We start from the raw sequence: 17129 nt of genomic DNA, 5'->3' as shown, positions 1-17129 counted from the left end.
TAGTCTGCTTTGCTGAAGAGACCCTGGTCAGAAAACTGAAGATTTGCTTATATTCCTTGGGCTTCATTAATACCAATTAACTGAACACAGAAGAGGAGAAAAGAATTATCCTCTGCAGGGCATTGCCCTAGAATTACACAGCTGTGACAGACACCAAAATACAGGCCTTGTCACCCATCTCAGTGACTAACCCTAGGTAACTGTCATCACACAGTACACCAGGAGGGTTTAGCGACTCAGCCTAATTCTACAAAACCTTTGTGATCTAACCCCTCCCAGTCAGGAACCCCCCGTGGAAAGCGGCAGATGGCAAAGGGGGACAAGCTCTGCTGCTGGCAGCGTCCTCTGACCACACACACAACCGCCACCCTTCCTCCTTCTCCAAAACAACCCTGAGCAAGAAGGGAGGTTTCAGTACGCGCCTCTTTTTCTTCTCCTCATTCATAGAATCATAGAATCATAGAATAACCAGGTTGGAAGAGACACATTGGATCATGGAGTCCAACCATTCCTATCAATCACTAAACCATGCCACTTAGCACCTCGTCCACCCGCCCCTTAAACACCTCCAGGGAAGGTGAATCAACCACCTCCCTGGGCAGCCTCTTCCAGTGCCCAATGACCCTTTCTGTGAAAAATGTTTTCCTGATGTCCAGCCTAAACCTCCCCTGGTGGAGCTTGAGGCCATTCCCTCTCGTCCCGTCCCCTGTCACTTGGGAGAAGAGGCCAGCTCCCTCCTCTCCACAACCTCCTTTCAGGCAGTTGTAGAGAGCAATGAGGTCTCCCCTCAGCCTCCTCTTCTCCAGGCTAAACACCCCCAGCTCTCTCAGCCGCTCCTCATAAGGCCTGTTCTCCAGCCCCTTCACCAGCTTTGTTGCTCTTCTCTGGACTCGCTCCAGAGCCTCAACTAGTCTTTCCTTCCTAGTCTTTCCAACCCGCGGAAATTTCCTGCAGGATCCCTCCCTCCCTTCCCGAGCGGGATGCGGGGGGCACGGCGCATTTCCAGCATCCTCGGGTGGCAAGTTCCGCACAAAGAAACGTTCCCCGGGGCGCCCCTTGCTCCCGACGGTCTCAACGCCCGGCAGACCCGGCGGGTTTGGAAGGGAAAGGATGCGCCAGCTCCGACCGACGCCGAAGCACACGACCCTGCGGGCGCAGCTATAAACCCCAGCTCCCCCCCGCCTTCCTCCTCCCCCAGGGGCGCCGCGTTTTCACGCCACGGGAGATCGGGGCGCTGCTCGGGAGCCCCCGCCGGGGCCACCTTCATCTCCCGGCCCGGCGCTGCCGCTCCTCCATCTCCTCCATCTCCTCCATCCCTTCTTCCCTGCGCCAAGCATCACCCGGCTCGGGTTAGCGCTGTCCTTGCTGCCCGCAGCCCCCGGAGCTCGCTCCTCTCCCCTTACCCTGGGGTTGCGCAGCCGGGATGCGGGATTTGCGCTATTTTTTTTTAAATTTTTTTTTCTTTTTTTTTTTTTTTCTCCCAGCGAGGCCGAATGCTGCAGGTAGCTCTAAGCATTATGGGATACATCCCCGCACATCCCGGCTCGCCGGGGCCTCCCGCGTTCCCTCTGCCCGGGGGCGGCAGCACCTGCACCGACGCTGCCCCCACGGAGCTACCGGGAGGGAGAGAAGGAGGAGGAGGGGTGGGGGTAATAGAGAGAGGAAAGAGGAGATGGGAGGGAGGGAAGGAGAGAAGGATGGGGGCAATGCAAAGGAAGGGATGGAGGGAGAGAGGAAGGGATGCAGGGAGAGAGGGAGGGATGGAGGGAGAGAGGGAGGGATGGAGGAAGGGATGGAAGGACGGAGGGAGGGATGGAAGGACAGAGGGAGGGATGGAAGGACAGAGGGAGGGATGGGGGAGGCTGCGCGCCCCGCCGCCGCGCCGCTCACCTGCCGAGCCGCGGGATGCGATGCTCCGCGCCGCGGGATGCTCCGCGCCGCCCGCACAAAGAGCAGGAAATGGCTGCAGCAAGTGCACTTCCGCGGCTCTCCGCCGGCCCCTCCGCGCGGCGGCAGGGGGGAGCCCCGGCCCCGCGGCTCCTCCCCCGGGCAGCGCGGGGGATGCGCAGCGGGAGCGCATCCCGCATCCCGCATCCCGCATCCCTCCCCGCCGCGGGGGTGAAGGCTGGGAGGGGGGCGGCAGAGCGGCAGCGGTGGGGAAGGAGGGGACCACCGCCCCCCTCGGTGCTTGTGGGGGGTCCGGGCTCGACGCTGGGTGAACCCGTTTGGGTCCCCGAGAGGGTAGAGCAGGCTGGGGTTCTCCATCTCCCCGCTGCTGCGCCTGCTGGGTCTCAGGTATTCAGCCTCTCTTCCCCCCGAGGACCTGTACCATGCTTGGGTTTTAACTGCCATAGTAACAAAAGCCCTGTTTATGGACTGCATATAAAGCCTTGGATCACAGAGCTTGTAAGGGACCAAAATCAGTCGTCAATGCGTTTGCTCAGAGCTCCAAGCCTCTTCAGAGTCGGCACCGTATCCCAAAGATCTTCCTTTTGGCATTTCTTCAGGAGCAAGTTTCCAGTCTTTCTGCTCATGCTCCAATACAGCTCTTCAGATCAGCTATGAAATCTAAACCTCTTGCAGCTTTCACAGGAATATAACCTCATGGTGATTGATGGGAACCCTGCACAGGGCCTTCATTCGCTTTCCTGCAGCCCTCGGCTTCTGCTGCTGCTGTCTGTTTGTTGGAAGGCATTGGTGGATACCCAAAGACGGTTGAAGGTCTAGATACAGGCTTAGATATATTTCCTTGGTAGCCCTGGCAGCGTCTCTTTCCTGAGGATCAGCCAATGCTAAAAATGCACTGCCACCTGGCCCTTTGGGGATTAGAGATTAGAACCCTCTGGATTCCTTAGAGGCAGCTGCCCATGCTGATATAGAGCTGAGTTTGCTTCCCGTGGGTTTGTTGGCTCCATAAGGAAGTTTGGACACCAGGTTTACACTGTGGCTCTGCTGCCACAGGTTGGGTGGATGCCACGGGCTGAGGGTTTGCAAACTACAAAAGCAGGAGGACAGTCTTGGAAATGATTGTTGTTTTAATGGACAAGAGCATACCTGAAAATATCTATTAGTAGTGTTTCTGTGAGTAGAATCTTCGCCTTCCCTGCGTGGTATTTTTTCTATCTCACTTTTTAACTGGGACATTTTGTAGCCATCATTTCACTTTTTATTATCTATTGCTTGTCAAAAGAAATCAGCAAATGAGCATTGTTCCTGCAAATCCGGAAGATTTAACAGCTAATATTGCTCTGAGGTCACAGGTGAAACAAGGTCAGCTGAAGAAAACCGTGGCAGTGAAAACTCGCGGGGACCCTTTTTGCACTGCTTAATTTGTTCCCATTATCAGCCAGGCTCAAGGAGACGGGAATTACATGAATATTATGATATTATTTTAATCTTGTACTCTAGGTTGTCTTAGATCATAGAATAATAGAACGAGCTTCTCTGTGTTTGCCTTGCAGCTCTCTCTGCAGGCTGGGAAGAATGGCAGCAAGGAGCAGGCCCCATACAGCTGCAGACATGGGAATATCTGCATCAGCTGGTTATCTGTGGAGGGGGAAGGTAACATGAAGGTGAGGTTGAGATGAACAGAAGAATACACACAAAAATTAAATAACTGCCACGTGAGATTTAGCAGGGCCATCCACCTGAATCCTGCCATGCTGTCGAGCGCAGAGGGGACAAAACCAAATACACAGGAACATGTTCATTAAAAAATGCTTCAGGAAATTCTAAATCTTTTCCAGGCTGGATTTAAGGTAATTACCCACTGGAACAGGCACCCACAACCTCCACTTCCCCAGGGTGACCAACACTTGCCCAGGAGAAAGCTTTTCATGGCTAACAGTGCTGCACTCCAGCTTGTGGTCTCATCTGAGAAGCACTGGTGGCTCTTTCTGGGTGAGGTTATTGCTTGACTGCCTTTTCCTAGCTGGGATGCCAGCCTGGCTGTGCCAGAGCTTGGCCATTGCAGCAGCAGGTTGGGATGTGCTGAGACCGCTCTTGGCCTCAGCTCTGGTCAAGTGTGCAACCCAGGCAGAGCCATGTACCCACTGAGTACATTTCAAATACTCTCCAAGGAGTCAGGGAAGGGGTATTCAGAGAAAGGTTATTCGCTTTGTGACAGAAGACCGCTGACTCACCTCTGCTTTGCGGGAAATGTTTCTAGTTAAGCCACGTGAAGAGCACAGAGGTAGACTTGCCATGGAAACTGCTGTGATGGGAGAAGACTGTGTTACAGTGTGTTGGTATCATGCAGTTACCACAACAGGGCACTGGCCTTTTGAGATTTGTGAAGTCCCATGTAAATAATTGTGGGGAAATATCCTTAAATATTTTATGAAGATTCAGAGAATTTCAAGCCACCACAATGGATGTTTAGACTTAAAACATCTATGTGTTCATATAGTAAATGACCCAATTTGCAAAGATCCTGAATAATTCCTACCCCCATAAGCCCAGCACATAATCTAACTAACCCCAGGCCACAGCCATAGTTCTGCAGAGCAGAGATATTTCAGAAAGCCAGAAGTCTGCTTGCTTCTTGGTGGGGAGGATTTGGAGGAAGAGCAAGCTCATGGTTATAAGAGCATGAGGATGTTTTTGGCATTTTTTGCTACCACATAATGAGAGCCACAGCTGGGACTCAGCAATTTTATTTTTAGTAAAAATACGTATTGTATACATAGAAATGCTGCAAAAGAAAACTGAACATAAAACATCACAATATTATTTTGTGCAACACTCTCTAGCTAATAAATATTACATTTATTTCATCTAAACATAAATATAATCTCAGAAACATTCTCTAGCGGAGCAATATTGCTGCTGCTTAGTAGCAACCTCCTTAGGCTCAATAGACCCCTGGTTCCTCTCAGGATGGAGGGGGCTGCAAGCCAGAAGCTTTGTGAGCCTGCAGATACCCCTGCCATGGAGTCTCTGTGCTCATGGAAGAATAGTTTCAGAGTATCCTGTGGTTGTAAGTTTGTCTAAGTGCAATCGAGAAGGGGAGAAGACAGCGTTATGGCCAGTTGTTCTCAAATTCAGCTCTAGATATCAGAATCATAGAATCATAGAATAACCAGGTTGGAAGAGACCCACCGGATCATCGAGTCCAACCATATATGTAGCTTCACTTCCTTGGGGCTACTGAAAACTGCACTGGCTAAATACCAAATTTAGCATCACTAGAATGTGACAGCAGGCCTACTCAGACTAAAGGATGAGAGCGGCAAAGAGAACCCTAGCTTAAAGTCACTGTAGGCAAAAGTTCGAAGTCTATTTATAGGTGCTCGTATTCTACATATTGGTTCAGACTACCAGGAGATTTTGCCAGCAGACACGACTTGAAGATAGCACTCTGATCCTGCATTTAGGATTGACAACCTCCGGTCTGAATGTTAGGATTCTCCTTGCCTGGGAGAGTCATTCTGCATGGTATTTGTAGGAGTAATCAAAAGAAAATAAAGTGGTATCAAAGCAAAGTGGGAAGATCTATAAGATGGAAACTGATGTCCTTGCCTGTATCCACAGACCTGAAAAGATATTCTGGCTCCTAATAGCCACCCTAGAACCAGGGCTCTGAAAAATACTAAAACATTAAGCCTCTTTCTATGAAGAAATAGTTTGACTCCGGATATGTGAGATCATGGGATTACAGTATTTCCTTGTTCCATTTTTGTTGGCAAACATATTTGAACTTGACTTGTGTAATGACAGGAGAGATTGCTGCTGGAAATTTGCACCTCAAAATTTTTGTAAACTGCTGTATGTAAGGTTTACTTATGTTATCACCTGCCCAAACAGAGAAGCATCAAAAAATACTGCATATATGCACATATCACCTGTGAGTCCTCTTGACTTCTCTAGGCATTGTTAATGCTAAGCAGAAAGTCCTGATCTTATTTACAAGTTCTGCAGGACAATAACACCCACACCTTTGTTTTGATGTCAGTTACATCAAAGCAGTGTCTCTCTTTCAGTGAAAAAGTAGGTTGGCACTGAAGTACCAGGAGATGGATGTTGTTTATACCTTCTTCTGCTGTCACCATATAACATGGAACTCTTTGTGGAGTTAGTACCCAGGCAGTCCATTCGCATAGGATGTTTGCTTTGATCAGTCCCCAGAGGATGCACCAGTTTGTTCACAGAAGGGATGGAGAAGTCTCGTGGTGATTCATTTACACTTTGAAGTAGGAGAAAACTCTTCTCAGTATCACTGGTGCACTGAGCACATGGTCTGCACGTTTCGTCCTCGTGGCTACCCATCCAAGCCCTCTAGCTCCTCTTTTTCCCAACATGCTAGTTCAGGAATAGGTACCTGTGCCTTTCACAGTTAATCAGATCCTGAGATCTTGTCTTGTCCTGGGCTGGAGACATATAGCACTCTGCACTGCTCAGTCCTCCATACGCCATTCAAAGAAACCAGATGGATTTATCTTCTGATGTAGAAAGACTGAATACAGTCTAAAACCAATACTAATTTTCAGCTTTAACTTCCTCCCTCCAAGAATTTTCCACCTCACTATACAATGCAATTTCAGAGAATTTCAAGACTCTTCAATGTGTTGTTTTTTCTCTTCCATGGTTACAAACACACATGCACATGCAGACATCTCTTCAGTTTACTGAGTAACAGAATCCTGTATGCCAGTTTCCCAGAAAACCATGCAAACATGAACAAAACCACCTTGAAATGTCAGCATCAGAATTACAGTCACTAAATCAGCCTGTTCCTGGGCATCCCAGGCTTATTCTGGTGCAGAGCTTTCATGTCCAGCTTGCTCTGAATTAAAGCACCATGGAAATGTCTAAATGTTCCTCCTCAGTTAAAGACAGAGTTATTTTCCCCAGGGAAGACCTTAATTTGGGAGTTCACAGAAGTGGAATAGCAATGTCATATCTCTTATTTTTGAGGTTATATCTTCAGGAACAGTAAACTTGCTGGATTGTGTGGTTTAGGACTCAGTGCTCTGTCGCTGCGTCTGCTTGCAAGTTGCAAATCATGTTCTTGGCCAAACCAAAGCCTATGTCTGTCTGAGCTCTGGAAGACCTAAGGATGTCTTGTCTGTCTAGGAGTACCAGCTTCTGCCCTCTCCTAGAACCCAGGCATGTGGGAAGTGTCTATGGTGAGAGGATTCCTGTTAATGCTTCATGTGGGGAAAATCCAGCCATCTGCCCTCTCAGGACTCCTTTAGCTTTGCTTAGTGACTACAGGTCAAACTCAGAGATTTCACTCAGCTGGTATAGCAGAGCAGAAAAGGGTGGCCGGTCATCTTTCCTCTGGGCAGGGAAGAGAAGAGAAAAGAAGAATGTTATTGTCAGTTTGAGATCAATGGCAAGGTTAGGAAGGAAAACCTTGTGGAGAAACTGAGTATTGACAAAAATACTCTCTATTGTTATAGAGAAAATGTCAATGGAAGAATGAGCTCCCTTCTACGGAACATTTCTTTTCTACTAGCAGTGAATTTTGCCTAATGGACATAAAATACCTTGTAATGGGTTGGCTGTCATTTTTTGCCATTGCTTTTAAACCTCAGCCCCACAGATCTGCAGCTTTCTTAGGAAGAGAACTATTGAATTAACTTTAGTTATGTGCACTACATAGACTTCTTAGACAAGTCAACGCATTCTTGAAACAGCAGCTTAAATAAAGGCAAAGAGCCTAGAATTTGCTGGTGCAGATGAAAGCTACAAAGTGCTTCACCTCCAGGATTTTATCTTGTGTTAGCATGTGAAGTGTATACCCTCTCCTCCCAAAAGCAAAGAAGAGAGCTCTTGTCTTTGGGAACTAGGGCTCTCCCGTTACAATACTAACCATCCTCCAGCAGTGGCTCATGACCTCATAAATTGCCTTGGAGGCCAGCTTGGGTTTGTAGAGCCGAAATCCTGCATAGATTTCTTCTACCACTTCTGCATTGGTGCGATTCTCATATGGGATTTTACCTTCACTGAAGACCTCCCACATCAGCACTCCTAAAGTAAACAAATGAGAAAAATCACAAAGAAACAAATAAAATCTTCATCAGGCTCATGGCCACTTTCCACCTGCTCTTCTCTGCAGCTCCACATTGGTGCCTATTACTTGAAAAGGCATTTTCATTCGGATACTCAGTACATATGTGAAAAATCAGGCCCTAACACAGATGTACAACTTGAGGATACCTGCTGGGATCTCTGCTGGGCGCTGGACTGTGTGGAAAGTACCAGTCTGATTACTGCAAGTTTGACTTCTCTGCATCCTACTTTATGACAGTCTAGCATGACAGGGACTTCTTTCCCGATGAGTCAAATGAAGTCTAAGTGCATTGTGTGTCAGAAAGCAGTGTCGTGTATCTTCTCCTAAACTGTGAAGAGGGAATGCTTGTGCATGTATATCATCCAGATGTGTAATAAGGGAAGAAGAACCTCCTTTTTGTCACTGATTCAGTTTATCTATTGTTTATTCAGGTTAATTACATGCAAGAGACACGTCACTGCTGTTCTCTCCTGTATTGTGTTCTGAACCAGAATTTGCATGCATTTTGGTGAGACTCAGGAGCAAGAAAGCAATATTAATTACCCCATTTCTGTCAGCTTAGCCTTAGTACTGGCAACTCCTTGTCTGTAAAATGTCTCAAGTGGTGTGATTCACTGGGATGAATTCACATGCAACAACAGTGGAATTTCAAGGGAATGCAAATGCAGTACATTTTTTCTCTTTTTCTAAATAGTCAAATGTTTTCCTATAATTACTGTTCAGAGCAGCAGAGAAACTCATGCTTCTCTAGTGTGGTTGAAGAGAGACAAGCAAAGACAAAAAAAGGCTGTGGTATACGTTACAGTAAGCCACCAGATCAGAAAGGCTCTGGAGTGAGTACAAGGCATCTCTGTCATTATTAGGTTAATTTCTTTAGTCACTTAATATGACTGACTTGGTAAACTGTGCTCACATTGTATTAGAAAAGGTAGACAGACAGGCAGAGTGATCTGAAATAAAGTTGTGTAATTCCACAGTCAACTTTGCTGAATAATACCTGCTTTTGAGCTTTGAATCCTTCAAAGAGGAAGATGCATAGAGAGTACAGCTCCTCAGCAATGATATTGGCTCTATTGAAGAATAAGCAAAGCAGTGGTACTCCCCTAGGGTGCAGATTCCTGCACTGGATATTTCTCACACCCGTTTTGTTCTCCTAGGCACAGCAGGGTCTCAGGCCTTGCAGAAGAGATGAATGGGCCGAGGAGTAGTGAAGCAGAAAGCTTCTTACAGTCATAAGACCATGACATGCCAGAGAAATCCTCTTATACAAACCCCACTGGATGGGGAGGTAACGAGTCTGACAGATGGTCAACACTGCTGGCTGCACATTTCATGAAGGACTGACCAATGCAAACAATGCTCATTGGTGTTTCATTCAGCCCTAAAACTGGAGTGAAACAGCTTCACTCAGCATAGCTTGACTGTAAATCAAAGTGAACACCCTTCTTGGAGTCATCCGGCTCTTAGTGTAGAGCCAGTTTCTGATTTGTGAAGCAGAAGAACATTCTTACCAAAAAGTAACGTCTCGCCCCACGTCACTGCCACTTGCTGTGAGGCATCAGAGATGGCTTCACTGGCAAATGTTGTCCCTTGGAATTATGTGGTGAGTGCTGACAGCCTCCTCCACATGCCAGGGAATGGAGAGAGGAAAGGTGCTCTCTGAAGCATCTCTGGGTTTGGTTATTGAAGGCAGGAGGTGTGTGGGTCTGAGCACTCAGCTCCCACTGCACTGCTCGTACCCCATTACAGGAATGCACAACTTCAACCACAGTGGAGCACAGTACAGGGAGAGGGAAGCCCAGAATTCACAAATGCAGACTAGCAAAGGTTATAATCCTGCATTATTTACTGCTGGGGCCGGAGCTGAGTGGCACCTCATTGACTGTGTGCTGTGCCCAGCACACTGCACCGATTCATTCTGCAGTGCCACAATTTGCATGCTAGCTGGAGATGCGCCAGAGTGTGCCAGATCAGCAGGCCAGAGGGTAGCCTTTGTTGTCTCCAGTGCCGATGACTTTGGGGAAAAAACCCAATGGTTTTTTTATCTATGAGGGTACGGAAGGGAGACCAAAGAACACGTGCAAATCATAAAACAGTGCATCAAGGAGCAGGAAATAAGGTGAGAAAATGTGAGCAGTGAAATAATATTTTCAGATTGGCATAAAGCAAATGGAGTCAGCAGAGCAAACTTGGAAAGGCAGAGGGTTTGAGTGAAGCATCAGTGCCCGGGACCGATGTACACACAGGTGAGGTGCCTAAATGTCTTTCCTTTCCATATATAATCTTGTCAGTGACTCCTAAACTTTTTCTTGGACATTCCTGTTACATCAGCATGTCATAGAGTTCATTATTTAGTATTACATAGCATTGCACAGGTGTAATACGTTAAATTTGCAGTACTTGCAGTGTTCCAAAGTATCTAGGTAGTTTACTATTCTTTCCTTACTTTTACTTAAATCATTTAGGCTTGCTTTCCTGAACCATTATTAAGGCAAAACACCCTTGGTGTTTACTTAAAGACTGAGCCTCTATTTTTTTTTTCTGAGCTGGTGTTTTTTTATTTTTTTTTTCCATTCTGACAAGAGATTCTTACCAAATGACCAAACGTCGGATTTGGTGCTATAGTTGCTGTAGGAGAAAACCTCTGGAGCAGACCACTTGACTGGAAACTTGGTACCTGTGGAGCTGGTGTACTGATCGTCAAGAACAATCCTGGAAAAGGAAAAAAAGGGTGTGCTGAATACCATTCCCTGATCCATGACAGCCCTGCATGTAATGAGTGCAGCCTCAGTGATATTACCTTGACATCCCAAAGTCAGACACTTTGACCACGTGGGATTCCCCCACCAGGCAGTTCCTAGCGGCCTGTAGGAAAAGAAGGTGCAAAAGCAGAAGGTCAGAACTGAAAGACTAGCAGAGCCACTCACTTGCTTTTATCCTGGCAGAGCAGATAGTGCTTAAAAAAAAAGAGAATCAAAGTTGCATCATATCATACAAAGAGAGAAAACTTTGAGGTTCTCTTGAGGAATGGTTGGACTCGATGATCCAGTGGGTCTCTTCCAACCTGGTTATTCTATGATTCTATGATTCTATGATTCATGCTTTCTGTACATTCTACAGCCAGAATTTTCCTGTTGCCAAGAAAGCTGTTCAAGCATCAGTCCAACCATCAAGCCCTTGTTGCCCGGGAAGGGCAGATAAAGACTCTAAAATATCCACAGCTGCCCACAGTCCTTGCACCCCTAACAAAAGAGCAGCAGGTTGATTGCACACCACATATTTAGAAGAATTTATCAGCAGCGTGTGTTTATGCATATGTTAAAACAGGTCTTTTTGGCATCTTCGCTGATTTTAGACATGAAGAGTGGTCAGTCCCTGTGAACTGTGGGAGCTGAGGCTCTCAGGGAGCAAAATACCCACTCAGAAAAGAAAGACAAACTTTATGTCCTCATTTCTTCTCTCCCAAACACAGTTAAGGGAAATAAATTAATCAGCGCTCCAGGACATGCTTTTTTCCCCCCTAAAATATTGATCCTGCTTCTACAATAGGTTATACTGGATCTCCTGTCAACAGAGAGGCAGGAGGAGTGTGAAAGCTGAAATTAAGGAAGGGAGAAAGCACAAAGGAAAGCCCAGCTGGAGCAAAGGAAAAGCCTATCTGGGACCAACTTACCAGGTCTCTGTGGATAACGGAGTTTTGTTCCAGATAAGCCATTCCTTCGCACACATCTTGGCACATCCCCAGCAGGGTTTCCTTTGAAAAACTGCCCCGCTGGCTTCTGAGGTAGTCGGACAAGCAGCCGTTCTCCATGAACTCAAAAACCAGGCATATGGGAGTGCTCTCAAAGCACACACCATAAAGCTGGACTAGCTTGGGGTGAGACAGCTTCCTGTGGGACAGGGAGAAGGTGGAAAACAGGCTGAACCAGGCACAGTGCCTTCTAACCTTACAGCGAGTTTTACATATAGCTGCCTATGTCACCTTGCTGCATTTCTCTGCCAAGGCCAACTATGAAAGCAGAAAGAAGAAAATGTGTAAACCAAATCTAACATCATGTAGCACTAAATATCCTCTCATTTTAATGGCAAAGGTCACCAAAAGACTTTTCAGCATGGAAAATCATCCAATCAAACAAACAAACAAAAAATTTCTCTCTATTTTGAAGGGAGGGAAATGTGAAAAAATACAAACAGACAGTAAAACCAAAGAGAAATATTTTCAGTTGTGCAAAGCAAAAAAGAAATTTGCAGGTAAGGTTTTTCAATACAATTTCCCTCAAATTCTAAGAGAGTTCTCTATCTAATTATTTTTTATAAAAAGCAGTTTGCTCTCTAAAACACAGCATCAACTAACACTGTTTCCAGAACAGCAGAGAGCTGGAAGGCCATTCTTGATATCGGTAGATTTAGAAGAACAGTAATTCACCTACATTTTGCATTGCCCTCCTTTGTAACCACCAGAGCTCACTGGTCTGTCTATATTATATTTAGATACATAATAGATAGCCCAAGTTTAAATTCCCCATTCATATTCCTGAACATTATCTTTGGTCCAGTCTCATCAATTTTATAGGGTCTGACTTTCTTGGTGAATCTACTGCTTACATCAAGACTTTAGCTTCCTCGAGGAAATCCTCTTCAGACATTGCTCCTTCACGAATGGTCTTTATAGCTACTTTTGTCTTCTCCAGCAAGTAGCCAAGGTAGACGACCCCAAACTGACCACTGCCAATTTCCTGAACACGGGTGAGCTCAGAGGGGTTAATGACCAATTTTCCTGTTAATTGTAAGGGAGAAAGAGTAAGGACCTAGCAGTAAAATGTCAAACAAAAAGCTTTTGTGGGTTAAACATTGAGGCAGGATTCAGAGTGAGACTTGCTGGCTCTCCCTCAAATTGTCTGTCTGACCTTTGGTAGTGCATGTGACTAGTCCATGCTGCAGGTCACGTTCAAGAGTAAGAACAATAACATTTTCTTTCCCTACTTGTCTGGTCTATCCAGTTCTTCAGGGAGCATTTTTTCTACCGTGCATATGTGCACTACTGAGCACAACATGGTTTTGAGTTTCTTCAGTGTCTCCAAGAATTACAATAAAGACGATACCTGCAAAATTCTGTAGACAACAATACACAAACGGAGGCATCTTTCATGAGGGACTCAGCTTTCATCAAATTATGCTATGGTCCTATTTCCATCACCTTTGTTCAGCATACATTTTAGTACATAATGTCAACTTCATTGAGACCCTGGAGTTCTCAACACCTCCCTCAAGACACTGTGTGACTCATTCATTTATCAATGGCAATGACAAAGATGACAATCTAGTGAATAGTGCAAAGATATGAAGAAAGCTATTTATTTTGGTGGCAGTTGCATGAATGTTCATCAATATCCATGGTGATATTCAGGATCACCCAAGTGACCAGTGAGAAGTGCGATTCCCATATAGTGATGACAGTACTGTACCGTAGCTGAGCCCTGCAGTGATCGGGGCGTTTTTCCTCCAAGAAGAGACTGCATACCGCAAACGAGTGACAAGACCTGAATAACAGATGAAAAGGTGGGTTCCAGTTATTGTCACAGTGTGGCTGTCACTTCCTCAGAAAGCTCTGGAGTCTTGAAGCAGATTTAATGTACTAAGTTTTCAGCTCCACTTGAGGGCAGCTGAACCTCTATTCAGACTGCAATTTCCTGCCTGTCAATTCTTAGTAGTTTCAGCTTATTTCTTGTTTTCCATCTGTCAGCAAATGTGAGCTGTGGGTCTCTAATAAAATTCCAAATTATAACTTTTACTTACAGGGTATTTTTGAAGCCCAGGTTTTCCCTGGACTGCAGGAATAGGAATCTTTGGTGACTCCCATGTCTAGCCGTGGACCCTATCCATGTCCCTAACTTTGTGTCAATTCAAGGGCTGGGGATTTATCGTCTTCTGGGCAAGAAGGCCCTGCGGTGCAGCTGAAACAGATAGTTTGGTCTGGCAGTGGTGACATACCCCCACAGGCTCCCAAGAATGAAAGGAGTCTCTATAGTATGTCATTACAACAACTGTGCTGGTCGTAGTCAGCCGTCTGGTTGACCAGAATGAAGGTGCAATGCTGGAGGCTGGCATAAGTTGATAATTTTCCTGCCATCCAAGTGCCACGGTAAGTGGAAGGAAAGGTGATACCATTTAACATTTTATTGTAAGGACAGAGGGTTTGGGAGCCTTCGTTAAAAGAGTCACCTGGCTGCAATGTAAAACAAAAACTTCCCTGGTGAGCACCAGCCTTCACTCACCTCCTGCGTTGTGCTGGTGGTAGTTGATGAGGTCAGGGATGCAGTCAAACACATGCTTTTCTGCCAAGTAATACCGCTTGGGAAAGTCAGTTGTCTCGTTGATGTGATAATGCTTTATAACGGGATTGTTATCTGTGCTGAAAAAGAAGAGGTTTTCTTTGAGGAAAGCTAGGTTGCAAAAATAAAGACAGAAATGTGGGGTATAAATGGAATAGGAGCGAGGGAGCCATGGGAAAATCATAGAATCATAGAATCATAGAATAACCAGGTTGGAAGAGACCCACCGGATCATCGAGTCCAACCATTCCTATCAAACACTAAACCATGCCCCTCAGCACCTTGTCCACCCGTGCCTTAAACACTTCCAGGGAAGGTGAATCAACCACCTCCCTGGGCAGCCTGTTCCAGTGCCCAATGACGCTTTCTGTGAAAAATTTTTTCCTAATGTTCAGCCTAAATCTCCCCTGGTGGAGCTTGAGGCCATTCCCTCTCGTCCTGTCCCCCGTCACCTGGGAGAAGAGGCCAGCACCCTCCTCTCTACAACCTCCCTTCAGGTAGTTATAGAGAGCAATGAGGTCTCCCCTCAGCCTCCTCTTCTCTAGGCTAAACAACCCCAGCTCTCTCAGCAGAACAAATAGGAGAGGACCAAGGAGTGAGCTGCAATTGTTAACTTGCTGTGTACTTGTATGTTCTCCCTCTCGCTTGTAGATGGTCTCATCTCTAGAAAGGCTGAGGTTTCCTTATAAGAGCAGATTCAGTACTAACTTTCTCTGCCTCTTCTTTCTGAAAGAAAACTTTCTGTCCTATCACCCAAACTCTTTCACTAGTTTTGTATTACCTACCCCTGATGAGTCCAGCGTGTAGTCTATGTTGGTCCTACCAACACTTGATCTGAAGGGACAATTTCACCAAAATTACAACCCCAGCGATGTCTAAGGGACTATTTATAGAAACATATATAGATGCAGGGAGAAGTGAGCCTTTAATACACTCTGCGAATGGCAGCTATCTCTTCTGCCTTTTTTGGAAGTGTTTTCCTCTCTAATTTTCATAAGCCTTCTGCTCTCTCTTTATAATGCCAAAACAGCTACAGAGATTACACTCTCATAGAAGTCATTTCATTGATGTAACTGATGCGAAAAGCTGCTGAGCTCAGCTGTACCTTAATGCTTTGGTGAAAACAGAGACTGTGTACATGCCAGGCTGTCTCGAATCTCTCACCATGAAGGCACCTTCTCTACCCTGTAACAGCAACAAAGGAGAGAAAACTGGTTAGATACATAAAGGAAAAAAAAGAAGCAGGCTGGGGGCAAAGCTTTGCTCATTTCAGCCCTGTCTATGCTCTGTCATGATAATGTGCTAAAAATGTAGGGAAAAACTGAGCCACTACCCAACCAGCAGAGCTTCGTCTGTTCCATGCGTGACTGTGATGGGTACCCAGAGCCTGCAGGTACACCCAGCTGATCTTTCTGGGGTGCTATGTATTTTTAGCTCAGTTTCCTGAGGAAATGAGACTTATACGCTCGTGCTGAGTATGTGTGGGTACGGAAGTGTGTGTCTCTCTGTCCCTCTAAGCCTCCCCTCTAGAAATTTTGAATCCACTGATTACTTTCAACCTTATCTGACAAAATATTGGTGTTATTAATTTTACAGAAGTTTAGTGAAATGGACAGCCAAGTGGAAAGGCAAACCCCTTTGAGTGCCCTTCACTGAGAGATTAGCTACAGAATGAGTGTACAAATTATTCAACATGAGAGAATCCATATGGAAGGGTAAGAAAGATCATTTACCAATGTACCAGAAATGGGAAAAGCTTGGACAAGATCCTATCATGTCATAGTTACCCAGTTATCCAGTGTCTGAATATAAATGTGTAGGAAAATCAGGCTTCCTCCATTCTGGCACTCAAAGAACAATTTTCCTTTTTCATTTTTTGCTGTAATTGTTTTCTACTTATCTAAGTGCTAAAATGTATCATAGGCCGATCCTGCAGGGCCAAGCAGATGACATAGGAGAAGATTTAACATAACTGTTTGGACATAATGTGCTATCCTGACCTATATAATGATAATAAAAAAACATATTTTTCTTCTGTTTGCACATAAAGATGCTTTTCATCTGGCATCCAAAGTGCCTGATGATTTTGCTCCCTCCTTTGGTTTACATGGTAGATTTCCTCCACTTTCCTCTATCATCTACAGCACTTGCTGCAAACCTCATCCACCAAGGGCACCCTGCCTCGGCCTCCTTCCCACCTTCCCAAAAGATTGATTCATCTCCTGGAGAATACAGGGGCCAACACTGCATCCTTTGCTTATCAACTACTGACTTTCAGGGTACAGATCTGTCCAGACCAAAAGAAAGGATAAGATCACTAAACCATGTGTGGACACATCCCAGAGAAGCTTACAAGAAGGATAAGAATTTTTAAAAACATGTAAAATGCTTTTATTTCCCTAAAATACTATAATTCCAAGAAACAACACTTTATTCAAGTCCCCTGTTAGTGTAAGAGCTGACTTAAAAACTAAGGTTGTGTTTGTGTGGAAAATGTGAAGCAGTTTATTCTTTCTATTTTCACTACAGTCTTCACTGGAAAACTGGCTCAACTGAAAAACTGAAGGTGCATGCTCACATGCACACAGACACACACAAAACTGGAAAAAAAAACCCAAACCCAAACCCATTCTTTTGGCTTTCATCCAAAATAGTTCAGCACGAGATTGGTTAGATTGTCAGAACTACTGGCATTCACAGGCCTCCTTGCAGAGGAAGAAAAGATAAGCTAAAATCACAGTTTTCAGTTGACACGGTGTTCTGAAACCGTGTTTTTTCAT

The 17129-nt window shown here is 45.5% G+C and overlaps 3 protein-coding genes across 5 annotated transcripts in view; 1 reads left to right on the top strand and 2 right to left on the bottom strand.

Moving 5' to 3' along the window:
- CYFIP2 (cytoplasmic FMR1 interacting protein 2) overlaps positions 1-2037 on the bottom strand; it is a 54696-nt gene extending 52659 nt beyond the window's left edge. For all 3 annotated transcript variants that reach the window (XM_069868859.1, XM_069868862.1, XM_069868860.1), the window contains exon 1: positions 1891-2037. The gene's annotated coding sequence lies outside the window, so the exon portion shown is untranslated. The remainder of the gene's footprint in view (positions 1-1890) is intronic.
- MED7 (mediator complex subunit 7) overlaps positions 1-17129 on the top strand; it is a 158903-nt gene that overhangs the window by 113853 nt on the left and 27921 nt on the right. The window lies entirely within an intron of this gene.
- The window catches only part of ITK (IL2 inducible T cell kinase), a 28339-nt gene continuing 15862 nt past the window's right edge, over positions 4653-17129 (bottom strand). The window contains exons 9-17 of the mRNA XM_069869188.1: positions 15455-15534; positions 14293-14429; positions 13483-13557; positions 12623-12794; positions 11691-11907; positions 10818-10882; positions 10611-10729; positions 7817-7974; positions 4653-7281 (exon numbers count right to left, since the gene is read on the bottom strand). Of these exons, the coding sequence (XP_069725289.1) occupies positions 7210-7281; positions 7817-7974; positions 10611-10729; positions 10818-10882; positions 11691-11907; positions 12623-12794; positions 13483-13557; positions 14293-14429; positions 15455-15534 (1095 nt within the window). The 3' untranslated portion in view covers positions 4653-7209. The remainder of the gene's footprint in view (positions 7282-7816; positions 7975-10610; positions 10730-10817; positions 10883-11690; positions 11908-12622; positions 12795-13482; positions 13558-14292; positions 14430-15454; positions 15535-17129) is intronic.

The sequence above is a fragment of the Phaenicophaeus curvirostris genome, chromosome 15 (genome assembly GCF_032191515.1).
Source record: "Phaenicophaeus curvirostris isolate KB17595 chromosome 15, BPBGC_Pcur_1.0, whole genome shotgun sequence".
Classification (NCBI taxonomy): domain Eukaryota; kingdom Metazoa; phylum Chordata; class Aves; order Cuculiformes; family Cuculidae; genus Phaenicophaeus; species Phaenicophaeus curvirostris.
Note: the sequence above shows the minus strand (reverse complement) of the source record. Positions and strands in the feature narration are given on the sequence as shown.